Genomic DNA, 17121 nt, shown 5'->3' with positions numbered 1-17121 from the left:
CTAACGTAGACGTGACTCAAGCTCAAGCTATTTGTTAACTAGGGCTCTGCACCTACTGATCTGTGGCAAAGGAAAGGATCCCCTGGCAGCTGGCTGCAAATATGGCTCGGCTCAATTATAAGTCTGTGATTAGTTAATTCTGTTTAGAGGAGCTGCCTAAATTAAAAATGTTCTCTCACCCATTCTCACCCGCTGTTCTGTTTTTAAGAAGTATAAAGTGCTTAATAGTCTCTACCTCCTGAAATAATCACTAGCAGGATGAAAGTCCCCCACACACACACCCGCCGCCATTTTGTCCCACTGCAAAATGTATAAGTTAAGCTCATGCTAAAATTAACATACATTGCTGAGGCAAATGAATTGGCATTGCCATGTATATCTATTATCTTCTAGCATTTCTGAGCGGGAACGCCATTTAATTAACAGCCTGACAGGCTAGCTCACTCCTGAATTGCAGCCACATTTATTACTTTTATCTCCTTGGACACCTGCCTCTCTCCATGGTTTATCAGATTTCTGCTGAAGAGATGGACAAAATATTTTCTGTTGCATGAGGTTGTATTTTTTTAAAGGTACTTACTAAAGCACTGAATTCAAACAAATGGAGGTTTCTGGTTTTTCTTCAGTTATCAAAGCAGTTCAGCAGCATTAACCCCTCACTGCCCCATCCCACAGCTGCAGTTCGGAAGAAGTCAGATTACGTATTGGAAGACCAAAGCCCCACCATTAGGGCCATGCTAGCAGCTGCCACCCTGACCACCTCTCGTTATGCTCTTGCCTGCAGTGGCAGTCAATCTGTTAATCTTGTTCAGCCCAGTTTCAACAAATACTTTTCACTTGCTGTTCTCTGGGCCTCACTACCTGAGTCCCTGGAGACACACAGGTAAAACGGGCAGGGCTCAGCGTGAACGGGCACACTGTGACAGACGCAGTCAAACTGGGGGGACCTAAACCCAGGCGGTGACTCAGCACTTGACACCTTCATCAGTGTGGCCTTCGAAATGCAACTCTTAGACAAGGATAGCACAAGCCGACTCGTGTTATTAAAAAGAATGTCTCACCCCTGACAGACTAATTGTATTAATCGGAAAGACTCTGGCAGGAGCAGGGCCTTCCCATGATGTTTCTGTGAAACATGTTACTTTAACACGAACCTTGCACGAACAGTGCCTCTTCCTGCCTGTCTCCTTAGTCCTAGCCAAAACTGCCTCGCCTCACTTCAGAGCACTGTGGCTGAGTCACACCAGGTCTACAACTCCGCACTGAGCTGCTCACTGCCAGCTGTCCTTTAACCCCAAGGACGGCCCGGCACTGCCTGTGGCAGGTGGGTGATGCGCCCCGCTGCAGCCACGGCACTGCCGAGCCGTGCTCGTAGGGTTACCGGGTTTCTTTTGCACTCTACAAATAGCAACGTGATCTGCAGTTACACAGGTATGGCCAAAACTTATATACCAGTGGTGGACTGCAAAGTCGACCCAACCAAACCATATCAAACAGGCTTCCAGAACTGGACAACCATTTCCTAGGAAAAAAGTCTAAATTTTTCTTTGATGAAACATCCAGCATAATAGACTTTTTTGGTGCTTGAAACCTTTTTATTTGTATTCTTTTAAATTTTTAATTATGTTAATTTAATATACTTTAACCAAAACCAAACAAAATGCCACATTAAACAATTCAATCTGCTATAACTCCAACAACTATTACTATGTTATAGTTTATCATTTTTATTTAATACCCATTTTGCATCACACAACCCTATCTCAATGTAGGCCAATGTTCGCTAGGCTTTAAAATATTAAATGATGAAACCCAAGAAACAGCAAAAATAATGCCTCTAAGACAGCCTGTCACAGATTAATACATGGGTGCATTTACTATTTAATTAGTAAATACAAGCTGTTCAGGTGTACAGTGGTTTCCGTCATACTGACGTGTTTGAACCATACATGATCTCAGCACGCAGGGAAACCAAATATCAGTTGCCGAAACCTCAGCTTACTGACTGTTCATTATTGTTTTGGGGAGCAAGTGGTGATTTTTTTAGCATTCTGTGAGGCTGGGCAATGATACTTCTGCAGTAGTTATCCCCAGGTATTCTAGTTTCACTCATTCTTTTATATATATATATATTTTAAGAAGGATATAGCTAGTTATTTTGATGTTAAAAATACATTGGTGTTTAAAAAAAAAAAAATCACTTCCTTTACTTATGGTGAAATTGAATTCCTTCAAAATCTTCCTTCCACAGATAAATCTACTATAATGTAAAAGAAGTTGGGGTATGTGAGAACTCGAAACCTGTATGCTAAAAGAAGATGCAAACTGGTAAATTTCGTCTAAAAGATGAAACAATATTTAACTTTTTTTTTTTTTTTTTAACTTTAAACCGTTAGTTGGATCGCAGCAACACGTAGAGAGATGCCCCAACGCAGACAGCCGAGGCAGGCTCCCCAATCCTTGTCCTGCGCTGCCCCCTAGTGAGGCAGGCAGCAGCTGGGACTCCAACAGAGCTGGCTTCTTTCTTTGCCTGCGTTTTAAAGCCCAGCTTTTTAAATCATTAAAAGCTTTGAAACCATTTGGGGGTTATTGTATGTCCCCCCGATTTCTGACCCATTAAGATATATTTGGATTGTATTTCTTCATGCACAGCAAAGCCAGACTTTCTTATTCACGCTTAAGTAACATCTGCAATTTGAGAGGACAAGGAGCTGGGATTTTAAGGTAATAATGACCCTTCAGTCAGCGTGAATAGTTTATCAGGTCAGGAGGACATATCTCATCCTAATCAATGAGTTAGACAAACTGATAAAGCAGAAAACTTACTGAAAAACACATTGAAAAGGAACATTTGTGGGACCAGAAGGTATATCATAAGATTACACTCTTAAACCAAACCCAGCCGTCTGAAATTCATCAAATAAATCTATAATGCAAGAGTTTGGGCTTCCACACATAAACATTACAAACTCCCCCCTAGTAAACCTACAGTGCCACGAAATGAAAGTTCAGGCTACTGATACCAAATACGCTGTTTACCCAGCTGTCCGAACAGCAATTCTTAGTGTGCCCGTACCCCCCATTCCCCAGGCACAGCCTTTTCCACAGCCTGAAATGCTGGCATGGGCCTGATGCGGGCCAGGCTGAAAGGAGCCGTCAGCGGGACAAGGAAAAAGTGGCAGAGAAAGGACGGTGAGGAGCAGGTGGCGGTGGCAGGACTGCCGTGGTACGTGAGCCGGCTGCACACTGCTTCAGCACACGGTGGGGAAGTTATGGTAGCTGCCTGATATTCAGATGGAGGAAATCAGATCAGAGCATTTTAAATGGAAATTATTTTCGCTAGTACAGCTGTCCCCGGGGACCAAATCCAACTGCTAATACAATTTGGCCAAGAGGAATAAACTATATTGATCTTGAAAGCTCAAATGCTTGCTGAGACGGTCTTTTAAAGAATTACAGTGTCTATTTCTTGTATCACCTGCAATCAGCAAAAGTGATTATAACAGTGATTATAGCCCAGTCACTTTTTACACACATCAGTCCACCTCTGCTCATCTCCAGCTTCGGCTCATGATAACTCTTTAAAAAAACAAACAAACAAACAAACAAACACCCCTGATCTTCTATTCTTATGTCATACAAATATCTTCTTTTACATTATAGTAGATTTATCTGTGGAAGGAGGATTTTGAAGGAATTCAGTTTCACCATAAGTAAAAGTCTTTGGCTACTCTGCACCTGAAGTTCTAGCTTTCTGTGACTGTGACTATAAAGCAATTTCTATTATTGCTCCCACATTCACTCTGACATTCCCCCAGGACACTGCTGTGACCTGACTTGGCCTGCATACATTCTTTTCCCAACACACCTGTAATTCAGAAATACCGACAGCTAAAGCAATATAGCCCCCTACTGTACACAAGTATAGTGGTTCAGTGTTGGGCTTTTACAAATATATATATATATATATATATTTAGAGCGCAATAAATAATGCCAAACACAGATTTAATGGAATAAGAAATGCCAGTGTTGGCACCTTAACTTGGAATAAATAATATACATTAGGGGTTTATATCACCATAAACCTATATCATGCTTTCACGCTGATTTTCTTGAAGAAGTAAAAAGATTCAAAGGTCTAAGACACACAGACAGGTGGAGGAGGTGATACTGCACATTCAGAAACATGCATTATAATTATTTTGTTTGCTCTTTTGTTCGCATATTTCCACTATTTCCACATATTTTCCTGGAACACATACTAATGCACTAATCTCGCTCCCTCAGCCATTGTATCTGAAGATAAATTGGGAAATGAAGACGTAGAGCTGTTGGAAGAGACTGGCTTCCCCAGGCACCAGTTTAGCCTGGATCATTGGATTTACAACACCAGCATCGCCAACACTGATTTGACTATTAATCCCTTAAGTGCCTCAGGAATTGCAGCATAAATCCAGTGAAGGAGCACTCATACGGCCCTGAAGACCCATAGTGCTCATCCTGGTACTCCATTCATGAAAATTGATCTTTTCTTAATAGCAATGACAACTCAAGGTGTCACAGCTTTGTAAAATCAAGAGATCTGTTTGCTGTGGCAATGTCCTTAACTGCCAGGAGGTCTCTGATACACATCAATCGGTCCTCATACTTAATACTCTGAAGAGGCTGGCCCTTTTTTCTTTACAAACATACACACATATCTACAATTTCATTCCCCGTTAGGTATCACTTCAGTGCCTTTGTGCTCCACAGCAGCACTCAACAAATTGTCGTATTTCCTATACTCTGGCTCAGTAACTCGCTCTGTACGTCTCCTTTACCAAGCAGTTCTTCATTATGTGCTAAGCCAATACCCACCCCGTGACAGGAATATAAACACTTTATTTATTTGGAGAACCAACACATCTGAGCAGAGGGCAGCACGAGCTGGGATTCGGCTGGCAAGGAAAAGGAATTAGCTGCACTGGTTTCAAGAGCAAGACGTGTCTTATCCCAAGAGTAGAGAGGCAGCAACAGGGGCAGAAGAGGCAAACCTCACAGCAGGTAGCACCTTCCTTGTCTTTTGAATATGAATGTTTGACTCTGGTTAGAAATAATGTTCATTTTGCACCTTGATCTTTGCTGTAATAATAGTAATGTAGCTATTCAAAAGCCTAACAGAAGTTAATGTCATTAAATGTTTCCTATCTGCTTTAATCTAAATGGCTAATCTAACAATCTACCCTGGCCACAGCTTCCTCCTTTGCAGGACCTCATCACTGTGATAAGCAATGTTACTTCTCTTTTTTGTGTTCTTTTTATTATTATTATTTTATTTTGCTCTTAGAGATGACTGCCCCCTCTGGTTTGTGATTTACAAGGCACATGGAGCTCTATGGGACCCTTACTTCTGCAGAAACCCAGTTCCAGCCACACCAGCAGCCGTGTACTCCAGAAACAATGGCATATATAGCAAGGCTTTCCCAGACTTAGGAAGTCTTTGTCACCTCTAGCAGGATAGCCGCTGAAATTTGAGGTTAAGGCTGGGATCTGCTACCTTAGCCAGCAGTGGGGTAACAATATAGTATTTCTTTTGATATGCCAAGTAGTAAAACCTCTCTATAAAAAGCTTTTTAGCAAGCAGACTCTAATAATTGTTGTGTTTTTTTTTTAACTTGTTTGCTCAGAAAGTTTTGAGATGCCTTTCCTTTCCTTTCCTTTTGTCCAGTATGACCTTGCAGTGCAGACTTCTGGCAATGCCAGAGACAAAGGACTGGTCTCCCGCCTACCAAATGCTCTTTCTACGCTGTCCGCTATTGACAGTTATGTCTGTTCGCACATAACATCCCATCTAAATCTCCCCCCTTTCAGTGTAAAGCTATTCTCCCCTGTCCTATCACTATCTGCCCGTATTTTCTCTCCGTCCTGAGAAAATAGTTCTGGCACAATTACTGCTTTGTGATAAGAATTTGTGAAATTAATTAGCAAAGTTGCATTGTCTTTAATAAAATTTTAAACTTTCCGTGCTAAATTCATAGGTTTAACTCAATTAGCGTCATGTAATTTTCTCTATTTTCTGAAGTTTCTCCTTTATCGTTTTGCTTAAGGCAGTACAAGGCTCGCTAACCCCACCGCGACCAGGGCAGGCAGGGACCGCTGAGGAAGCCAGCGCCTCAGTACGCGTCGGGGCAGGCCAGGCTGGCAGCCCCGGGCCGCTGGGCGCTGGATCAGGAGCGGACGGCGCCCAGCCCGTCGCACCGGCACGCGGCGGCACCGCGGCGCCAGCAGGGCACCCCGCCGCCCTGCGGGAGGGCTGCTGACGGCCGTGTGACACGGCACAGCGGGCGCGTTGTCTTTCGAACGTCTGTCACGGCCTAGCATCGCTCCTCTAGCGAGCGATGCATCGGTGCAGCTTTCTGCGGTTCCGTGAGAGGCGGGGGCGCGGGCCGTTATTTTTAATTATCCCCGGTAACGAAGCACGGCAGCGACCAGGCCTCCCGCCGCCACACCCCCCCGGGACCCCGCGCATGCACCCCTCCCCCTCACGCCCCCTCAGGAGGTGGGCGCGCGCAGCACCGCGCATGCGCACCCCGGAGGCCGCCTGGCGGATAAAAGCGGCGGCGGGCGGGCGCCGATCTCGGCTGCAGGCTCTGCGCGCGCGCGGGCACGTCAGCGGCCTGCGCCCGGCGCCGCCGCCATGGAGGGTGAGCGGGACGGGGGGAGCGGGGTCGGGACATTGGGGGCCGCCGGTCCCCGCCGCCGTGCCCCGTGCGGGTGCGCTGTACGGCTGACGGCCCCGCTCTATGCCCCGTGCAGGTGCGCTGTACGGCGGGCTGCCGCGCCAGGCGACGGAGGAGCTGTGCTTGCAGGTACCGCCGCCGCCGGCCCCGGGCACTCGGCGGGGGCTGAGGCGCTGGGGGTCGCCGGGGAGCGTCGGGGTCGCGTCCGGAGGCTCCGGGCCTGTGTCTGGAGGCTCCCCGAGGTGTGGGCGTGGGGGTGAGTGGAAAAAAAAGCTCGGGGCGTGTTGTGCTTGGCCGCCTGGCGGCCAGGTGGGGCTTCAGAACGTGAGGTATGTTAGTACTGCTCTCGTGGGGTTACTGGGTGGCTCTGTCACCGGTAAGGCCGGCAGGCAGCAGCGGCTGCTTTAGTTTTATTAAGTTCGTAAAGTGTTTCGTCAAAATGTCTTCAGCCTCAGAGGTCAGAAGAGGCTAAAGCCTTTGTAAGCGCCTTCCTGAAGCGTAGCATGCCAAAAATGAAAGATGAAGCTATCCAGGATGTGTTATCTCGGAAAGCTGTAATTCTGGAGCATTATGCCAAAAAAAGAAAAAAGCAAAAGAGGAAGAAACCTAAAAGCTTTACTGCAAAGCAGAGGCGAGAAATGCGTCTTTTTGAAATCGAACCTGAACAGCAGAGGTAAGATCTAAAATACTTTCTTTGTGTGAGAAGTTCATAAAAAGTAAAAACCAGGAGCACGTATATGTGGCTACTCACTCTTCAGTACATACAGTCAGTCTGTTACTCTGTGGCAATTAACCACAGCAATTACTTTGGCTGAATATATGGTAAAATTGTTTGTTACTGGGTTCTCTTTCCTCTTGTGTACCCAAATACAAGAAATCAAAACCAAATACAGTTGCCTTGGATTTCTGTTTTTAAAAGTTAAACTGTGACCAGAATTTTCTGTCGGGTTTCTCAACTTAATACATGTTGAATGACTTCCTTCCTTGTAAAACGAAGTAAGGAGGGAGGTAGGGGAGTAGAAATCTCTTAATGCATCACTGTTTTGGGTTGACAGGAGACTATTTTTTCATAAAAATAAACCTGTTGGTTAGTGGTCTACTTCCCATGCAAGGTATTAGAGCAGGTAATAAAAGGTATTAAAGCTCATCCATATTTAAAGAGTTAAGACTAACATCGATTATTTCAGTAATCAAGCAACAGATTTTTTGATAATTAAGTTTTGTATGATAACTTTTGCCTTTTAACTACAGATACGCAATCTTTTTACCACTGCATGAACTGTGGAAACAGTACATCAGAGACCTATGCTATGGACTTAAACCAGATGCGTAAGTTCAGATATATTAAAATTAGTGGGTTTGGTTAGTAATTATTTTCAGGTTTACTGATTTACTTCTTGAAGTATCAGAGCTATAGAAAGAGTATATATACACCTATAAGATGAGTTTTGATCATGATTTCAGTAATCCCAGTCACTTTGTAAACCTACTCTTCTCCATATATTTTTCATTCCTTCTCTGATCCCACCCTCTTCTCCAAGGCAACCACAGATGGTTCAGGCCAAACTGCTAAAAGCTGATCTCCATGGAGCTATTGTTACAGGTATCCTGATTGTTTTGTGTTTTTTTCCTCAAAAAAATGTGAAGTTCAGTAGACTCCTATATTTCAGATGCTTATTTTTAAATTCTTTTTGGTATTGAATCTAGAATCACATAGTAGTTACTGTGATTAATGCTTTCTCCATTAACCAATTCTACTTAACTTTTAACTGCTTTTGAAAACCTGATTGCAAAGAAAACTGAGTTCTGCCAGTTATTACTGTAACTGCATTGTTTCAGAATATTACAATGAGCTTCTGAAATCATGAGACAACTGTAGAACTGCAAACAAACTGCAGCTGAGTTTTTCTAATGCATATGTATTCTTGTTTCTTCAGTCACAAAATCAAAATGCCCCTCTTATGTTGGGATAACAGGAATCATTCTACAGGAATTTAAACATGTCTTCAAAATTATCACTAAAGATGACAAAGTAAAAGGTATGCTAGATTTTTTCAGTGCTTCTTAAAACTTGAATAACCAAAATTTCTTAAATTCACACTGCTTTTGAGCAAATGTGTGGTAGTGCATTGTTCTGTATCAGTCCTTTGTATCAGTTCTTTGCATAGTAGAAGTCAATGTTTTAACCAACAATGTAAAAGCCCAGTATCTTACCAAAAGTATTTCAGTAGAAGTGAGCAAAAGAAAACATTTTCAGTGAACCTAATATGCATGTGGTGTGTTCATCTGATTTACTTTAGATGTTCTCTGCAGCACTTACTGCATGCTCGTAAAAGAGGACTAACTTTTAGTAATTGCTACTTAAGATAGAGGTTTAGGTTATGTATGTTCTCTTAATAAAGCATAAACTTGAAATGTGCCAAACCTGAAGCCTATGTGTGAATAATATCCTGTGGTATATCAATATCTGTTTTGAACAGGGATTTTAGTCCTTTTTCATTAATTTCTTTCCTTTTGCATTTTCAGTTGTTCCCAAACTTAACAATGTATTTAGCTTGGAGATTGATGGATTCATTTCCTACATTTATGGAAGCAAGTTCCAGTTCAGAGCAAGTGAGCGATCTGCAAAGAAGTTCAAGCTAAAAGGAACTATTGACCTATGATTTCATAGCAAATCAGAAGTATATTTAATAAAAATGCCTACTGTTTTCCTGCAGTTTGAGAACCAGGTTTTCTGGCAAACTGAAAATGGAATTAACTGTTTGAAGGTTTTCTAGAGCATTTCTTCATACTGAAGACTAGCTTCTGTTGCCTTGAAAGTACTCTGTCGGGCTGTCGGAGTTTAGTTGTGTTATTTGTATGTAAGTATGTAACATTCTGCCTTGTATTAAACTTAGTACTGATTACCTGGCTTCTGTTTCAGTTTATTAATCGTATATTTGCAATGAAGATTTTATCTTTGAATTTTGTGATAAATGTTACTGTTGCCTTCTGTATAAACTGGGCAACATCTAACTATTTTCTCCATATGAGGAGACTATAGAAAAGCAGTTTTCTTCAGTTTCAGTCATTGCTCCTGGGTGAACATCAGTGTCTTTGCCTGGTACAAGTATATGCAGATAAGTTGGTTCAACTGATAGGTTTTACCTTGAATATCTCTGTTCCAGTGTTTAATATTGTTGTAGGTAAGTGGTACATAAGTGAAAAATCTAAGCATACAGACTGGCTATAGCAGTTTGTCTAGCTTTCATAATGAAATTCCAAATTGCATTTAGCCAAAGCCAACTACTAAACAGGTAAGTAGTTCATGCTGCATACATGCTATTCTGAGAAACTTTTTAATGCAAGCATTAGGGAAAAATGTCATGTCAGCAGCAAAGGTGTTTTGTACTGCAAAAGGTATCTTTTCCTGACAGCACAATGCAGAATTCATTTTAAGAGGATCAAGAAAGGTTTCTGGATTGTCTTCTGCACCTAAACTCTAGGGGATGCTTCACTATTTAACTTGCAAGGACTGATAAATATCAAGGTCAGTAAAATTACTCATTAGTCTGCACTTATTTGTGCTATTTTAAGAGTTGTTTTCTAAATGGAGGAATATAAATATTAAAGTTCTTTTGAGCTTACATGGTCATTCAGAATTCCAAAACAATCATCTGGATTCCAGTCCATGAGGTGTTTAAAATTAACAGGCTCTTAGTTGAGCATTACCAGAAAAGCAAGTTATCCAACTTAAAATAAGTAGTTCTGTGTTGCAAGTACTGAGAACTACTTGGTACTTAAATTAAATCCAAGTCATTAGAAAAGAAATAGCGTCCTCAATCCCTTTATCTCCTTTTTTCATACTGTTTTTACTTGGTGTACTTCCCAGGATCCTTCTTGGAGTCCCAGATTATTATTTTGAAATCCAATTCAATCCCTCCAAATCAGATCTGTTAGTCAGGTTGTCTGGGAGGTGGAAACAATCCCTGTATTTGGATCACTTTTTTTAGAAAAAAAGCATCTGATATTTACACTAAATAAAGCTTTCAGAATTTTAGTTTCAAGTGTGGATTCCTTTTCATATCTATGGAGAACTTTTCCCTGCCACCATTCCAATGTTTGTAGCCAACTAGGAAAACTTTAAGAAGGTAGCTGTTCTCACATTGCACAGTGAAGCCTTGTACCAGTGTTAGGAGCATAGCTCAAGCAGAGAGGTGGTGCTCTTACAGCAGCACTGTAATGCACAGGGGCCATTTAGCAGACCCATGAAAATACTGACCATGCCAGTCAGCCCTCATGGGGGTTACAAGAGTTGCATCTCCCAGGGAAGATTGCTCAGACAGATCAGCTTCAGCATCACTGACCCAGACTCTTATTCAAACTGATCACAGCATAGGCAATCTCTGCTTACAAGAAGAACACTGTCCTCCTCTACCCCCGCTGAATTCAGGACTTTAACCCCTTTGAAGTAGTTAGAATGGAAATAAAACATACATTTATTGACTGAAAAAATAAGTCATTTCACACTAAAGGAAAACTAGGAGAGATGCTGAAAAAGCTTCTGAAAACACAGACAACATTCAAAAGTGACAAAGAAGCTTTTTACAATTAATACCTATGAAGCAAAATCAAGGTGTCTTGAAGTTGTTAGAAGAGTAATGTATAAAAAGGAAAGTAATATCTTGGGTTTAAGTTCACTGAAATCCATTAGTTTCCTACAAGAATCCAGAAGGAAAAATAAAGTGCTAGAAAGCATAAATTATAGTAGAAACTTCCCTTGCAGGACAATGACCTAGTTTTAATTTTGCTTACAGCTATCAGTGTAACACCCAATTAAAACATCTGTTAAATGCCTATAATATTAATTAATAGGGGGAAACTAGTAGAATTTTATTGGCATAGTCCTGTTAATTAACAGGAAAGACCATCAATAGATGTCTTGAATAGACATAATTAATGGCAATGCCATACAAATTGGAATTTGCAGTACAATGAAACATCGTGCCTAAGGACATACCATATTCTGCCATATGGACACGCAGATAAATAGGATACAACTTCCCCTAGCTACTACCATTGCCATTTGTTAAACTACTTCAGTGACCAGAAGACAAATGCTGCTTAGCGGTCCCTTTTGACAAATAACAGCCAGGTATTCATTATTTACAGTGAAGAGTACTGAAGAGATGTTCAAAGGTCTCCTCAAGGTAATCGTGTGCTCGTAGCACATAAAGACAGATGACAAATGAAGACTAACAAGAGATCTGAACAGCCAAAGCATTCAAGACACCTTTACTGCAGTTGGTAAATCATTTGAAGAGGCCTTTCTGTAATGACTCAGTGAGGTGTTCCAAACAGCCCCCACAAATCACTTACTTAAGCTAAATCTCTCCTGTACACCACTGGTATTGCTGTCTACCCACAGGCTGCTCAAACCAAACTCGTATCTGCTGTCTCCATGTTCATCCCTCACTAGAATGCAATAAACTCCCTGTTGCTTGTGAAGGACCTTTCTTGGAAACTGCATAACACAAAAATGACTGCTTGCCATTCTTCCCCTGCTGATTCACAACCATTCCCCCATCTCTTCATTAGCTGAGACAGTAAATACTTAATGGATTTAATACTAGCAAATTGGGGAACTAATCACAGCTGTCTCTAACATACCCCTTCCTTCTTACACTGAACTTGGAATTGCATGCAGCAGGGACACATTTTTCTTAATGATTTTTATACTCAGACTCTCCAAAGAAAAAGCTAATTGGGGAATAATCAACAACAATGAACAATATACTGTCAAACTACCTTACTCACACATTTCTGCTTTCCTATTACTACATGTATATAATAAAGATACACATAATCATACAACTGTTTCAGTTCAGATTACATCACCGGTTGTGGTATAAAACTAGGTTAAACTATCCAGTTACTGCATTTTGAACATTTAAACAGGAAAGGGGAAAACAAAGAAACCCAAGCTCTGTTTCAAACCCCAAAATAATTCACTGTAGGAAATACTTAAAGTTAAGTCACATCCAAGAAAACACCTAGAATTTGCCATCTGAAGTGTTTTTATACTTCCTTTCACATATTTTATACTTCCTTATTTCACATAAGGAAATTCACATTTTTCCATACCTCCTTCCACACCTTTTAAAACTCCCTTAAAAAGCAGCTATGATCCACTGTGCTGTGAGAGCCATTCATCTAAAACAACTGCTTGCTCCTCTGCATCAGCAGCAGATTTTCAGAAAGCAAGCACAGCGTCTTCTCAAAACCAGCAGTGGCACTGCTTTTACCTGAACAGGCCAATTCCTCAGCCCATTACCAGAGCAGTTACACACATCCATTCCCCACCTACAAGTCTAAAAACACAGAGGTAGGTTTTCTAACTAACAAAAAGTTTCAGCTACCTTATTATTCCTGCTGCAGTCTCTCACACTTCCACCCTGAAGACTGCTGGATGGCTAATTCCTAGCAGCTGCTATTTGTACCCCTCCCTCAGCCCACATTAACATTTCTGAAATTAAGCTCTCACTGCTTCTGCAATGATCTTACCATAGGCAATGCAAGTACAAGGTTTCAGCAGCCCATGAATTCTCCTTTTTGGCACCAATATTCCCACAGCCTTCTTCAGCCTACACTCCAGGAGAGATATCAGCAGCACCGGCACAAAATGAGGGTCCCAACAGCCAGGAGCAGCTGTATCTGGCCAGCCTTCTATGACATCACAGCTGAAGCACATGTCCAACAACTGGTCTCCTTGTAATGACTAACCTCCATTAGCTGTTCCTCTTATCCCAGCTGTATTGCTTCTTGCACCCAAAGTCAGTAAGTTAGCATGGGGGGCCTTGGTGAGTACAGTACATTAGTTGACCAATATAACAAACACCCACCTTCATACATCTTAAACAGAAAGAAAAACTGGATTTACAAAGCTTTTCATACGTCTGCGTTTACCAGACCATGGTCCTGCGTGCCAGATTAAGAAGTACGATTCCAGATTACGTGGCAACAACAACCAGCCCCATGTAATTTCACAGAGGTTTGACCCACCTTTGCCTCACATTCCCCTTTGTTAATTCTGTCATTTCTATTCTGAATTATATCTCCCACAGTGTTTGATGAATATGTATTGTTTTGGTAAGACAGAAGCCTCTCTCAGTGTACTGGTTTAATTAAACTAACTAGCAAATGTGAAAAATACAGGATCACGCATCCACTGCCGTTGAAAGGAGTATTTGCATCTGGCAAATACAAACCTCTTGGACTGCGGAACCAAGGGAACCTAGTGCTCTACGTACAGGTGGTTTCTGACACCTAGCTCTCTACAGTCTGCATGTAGATGGGGATTGGGGAAAACTAGAGAGGTCCCAGCAACATTTAACACCGAATTATGAGCTATCCCCCCTAAGAGGCTCTGTTACTCGCTACTATATCAGTCAGATGAGGTACAATACCCTATAATCATTAAGTAGAGAAAAAATCCAGTATACAATTGACCAAAGTAACATGACTGACAGTTTTGAACCAGGTTGCTGAATGAAAAGTCACAACCTAAGACAATAATTTAAGATTTTTTTTTTCATTCAATTTGGAGCTATTCCCATAGGGCCTAATTCTTGCCTGGCAAAACCGATTTAAAACATGCTATTTTTCATTTCAGATACTGACTGTTCTCCTCATAACCATCACCTTCTATAGGCAGCTGAACAGCACGTTAAAGATTTGCAGTACAGGCCTACTAATTCAAAGCTCTTTCTGGCATATTAGTTAATAAATTCAGCCTCGTTTCTTTCAGCTCTCAGAATGAGCTCCTGGCTTTATGACGTGTGCAAACTTTTGACTGTGACTCAGATCTTAAAATATGTGAAAATATATAATAATACAGTTAGAATATCCATTATAATAATATATAATTCCTGGGAAGTATGATATTACCAGAAATGCCAAAGGAGTTTGCTTTGATCTCGCAAATTTTAGAACAACAATCAAAATTGAATGCAAATGCTTAAGACCTCACACGCTTGTTAAAGGCAGAAGTTGAAAAACCAAACCACCACCAGGATGGCACTCATTTGTCTGTGAGTCAGCTTCTCAGCTGAGGGATGCAGGTGAGGGCCCCAGGCTTTTAACGGAGTGTTTAAGGAAACTTGCATCCAGCTGTCAGGGAAGACCTCTGAATACAAGCTCCTTGACCAGCTTCTAGTGTACACACAGTATCAGCCCCAAAATTGATTCCACTTAATAGCTTTGTTATTTTGGAGGACAGAGAAAAATAGGATTGCGCACCTCCTGGAAATGTTAAAATAACCCCATAAATCCAAATGATTTTTTTTGGTGAAATTGTCTGCAACACTCTGCCATGCATATTCTTCCTCTAAAGGATTATTTCAAAATTATGGACTTAAAAATGTTCAGCTGGATAGTTCTTGGGTGGCTGAGGTGCTCACTGAAGAATTTAAATGATGTAATAGCTATTGAACACCCCATTATATGGCTGCCTAATTAATGTAAATGATAGTTATGTCTCACTCACAGAGGATTATTTTACATGAAGGAAAATCTACTCGCTGCCACAGTAGCCATTTCAGTAGTTTTTATAGGAGCAGTTGCATTATGACTTCATTGAGTAAAAGGTAAGTAGCCATCCTAAATAATGAAGATTGAAGGCTTAATAGTCCCAATAAAGAATCCTGCAGGTTTTTTATTTCAAAAATTAGAGTTTGATAGCAAGCGTATGATAATAAGAGGAAAAAGAGCACTGGCACGTGGAATCTTTCTGCAGCCTGGGCTCCTTGGGAGCTTCCATTTCTTCTGCATATAAATGCAGAAGAATAAGGAGAGACAAAAAGGAAAATAAGCTCTTCTTTACTTTCATGACACTGCGTCCTATCTCCATGCCCCTCCCTGCAGCAACATTTCAGTGGATAAAGGATTTGTTGGATTGTGCTTGTTATACTTAAAGGCTAACATTACTGGAACAGCTGTGTACAGCTGATCACATACCCACAAATACCTTCAAACAATGTGAAGTGCTCAGCTTAGGCCCATTTGAGTGGTGTTACGCAGACATAAACCACCCTGCAAATTTGTCTCAGAATTGTAACCTACTGCATCTCCTTTTTTGTGAGGTAATAGTCAAGGGACTCGCCATTTCTGTTATGAGACCCTATTTCCAAGGGTATATGTCACAGATTATAACATTTATAAAAATTCAAATGAGATTTCAAACTTGGCATGAACATTCTCACTTGGGATCTAGTATTTTTTAAGCAAATCTTTGCAAGAAAACCTAAAAGTTTACTTGTTCTGTTTGTTATTTTTGTTCTATGTTGCTTCTTAGTTCTCAATCTAGACCCTTACGCACTCCCCATCACAGTATCCACGTAATCTCTTTCCACAGCTGTATTTTCAGAACAGTAGTTCTGAGCTAGGACAATTGATTTGACATTTGTTTCTCCAAACAGGAAGCTTCCACAAAGGCTTTTACAAGAACTTCTGTTCCAAGGCAGCCACTTTTTTTTTTTTTTTTCCCCAGCCATAAAGCACCACATGTGTTTTAGGAAGTAAAAAGTGGCAACCACATTAACCTGAATTATGGTAACAATGACTACAAAACAAGCTGGCTGGGGATTTGCAAACACAATCTCCAGATGTCTACAAAAGATCTGATTTATCAAACATACTCCAGGCAGGATTTGTTGTGGTTTTGAACTTTCTAATAAAAGATGCTTGTAGTATTTATCTACTGTTAGTTTCAGCAAAAAGTGCTGCCCTTATGATATCTTTCAAAAAGGTGAGTGGATCCCTTTAGAATAATCCCCTGGATACAGAGAGAACCACAAACCCCAGAATTCAAAAGTTGGAAACACCAGTGAAATGAAACAAGGTGAAGCTGAAAGTTAAATGTGTATGTGTTGGGGGGGAATTGTAGGCAGCTTCAAGAAGAAACCTCAGGAACCACATGCTTCCCTCTGCATGGCACCTGGTACTGCTTAAAAGTATGACACTAAACAGTAAAGATTAGTTCTACCTCTCATTTTGATCCTCAACCTCTCTGCTGAGGCCATTATGAGAAACCTTGGCTAGTTCTCACTTTGGTGATGTTTTTTTTTGAAATGATTGCCTGCCATACAAGGACTGGACTGACATGAACATGTTCTTTCCAAGCAGGTCTTCAAACAGGCGTCCCCTCAGAAAAGTGCTGCATGCAAATAACTCACCACTCATGTTAGCTGTAGAGTGGCACAGTAAGGGCAAGAAGTAGCAGAGCCGTTAAATTTATATTCCCTCACCTGCACTCCCACAGTTCTATCATGCAGTAGTTTGGTTTGAAAACCTATTCTTCATACAAAGATTACGAGGCCCCATATATCCTAGGCTCAATCTCCAAGAGAAAAAAAAAAAAAAAAA

The 17121-nt window shown here is 41.2% G+C and overlaps 2 protein-coding genes across 5 annotated transcripts in view; one reads left to right on the top strand and one right to left on the bottom strand.

The window, feature by feature from the left end:
* Nucleotides 1-17121, bottom strand: part of LOC310905635 (protein C19orf12 homolog) — an 85610-nt gene that overhangs the window by 26517 nt on the left and 41972 nt on the right. The window lies entirely within an intron of this gene.
* Nucleotides 6470-9626, top strand: POP4 (POP4 homolog, ribonuclease P/MRP subunit). 2 transcript variants are annotated; one of them, XM_083852178.1, is made up of 7 exons: nt 6470-6684; nt 6797-6849; nt 7170-7393; nt 7972-8049; nt 8262-8323; nt 8658-8759; nt 9247-9626. In XM_083852178.1, exons 1-7 carry the CDS (start codon nt 6678-6680, stop codon nt 9381-9383), a joined length of 663 nt encoding a protein of 220 aa, XP_083708304.1. In that variant the 5' UTR covers nt 6470-6677; the 3' UTR covers nt 9384-9626. The 2 variants fall into 2 exon arrangements, with proteins under 2 accessions (XP_083708304.1, XP_083708303.1); XM_083852177.1 differs by having other exon boundaries at nt 6547-6684; nt 7148-7393.

This window comes from Anser anser, assembly GCF_964211835.1.
Source record: "Anser anser genome assembly, chromosome: 11".
Lineage (NCBI taxonomy): Eukaryota > Metazoa > Chordata > Aves > Anseriformes > Anatidae > Anser > Anser anser.
The sequence above is the reverse complement of the archived record's forward strand: the minus strand, read 5'-3'. Positions and strand labels throughout refer to the sequence as shown.

What these genes read in the sequence shown, in the direction of transcription:
- POP4 (XM_083852177.1), top strand. Translation starts at nt 6,562, where the DNA reads ATGCGCACCCCGGAGGCCGCCTGGCGGATAAAAGCGGCGGCGGGCGGG. An exon ending in CGGAGGAGCTGTGCTTGCAG is followed by an intron (nt 6,850 to 7,147) that starts GTACCGCCGCCG and finishes AAGTTCGTAAAG; the next exon opens with TGTTTCGTCAAAATGTCTTC. An exon ending in TAAAGATGACAAAGTAAAAG is followed by an intron (nt 8,760 to 9,246) that starts GTATGCTAGATT and finishes TTGCATTTTCAG; the next exon opens with TTGTTCCCAAACTTAACAAT.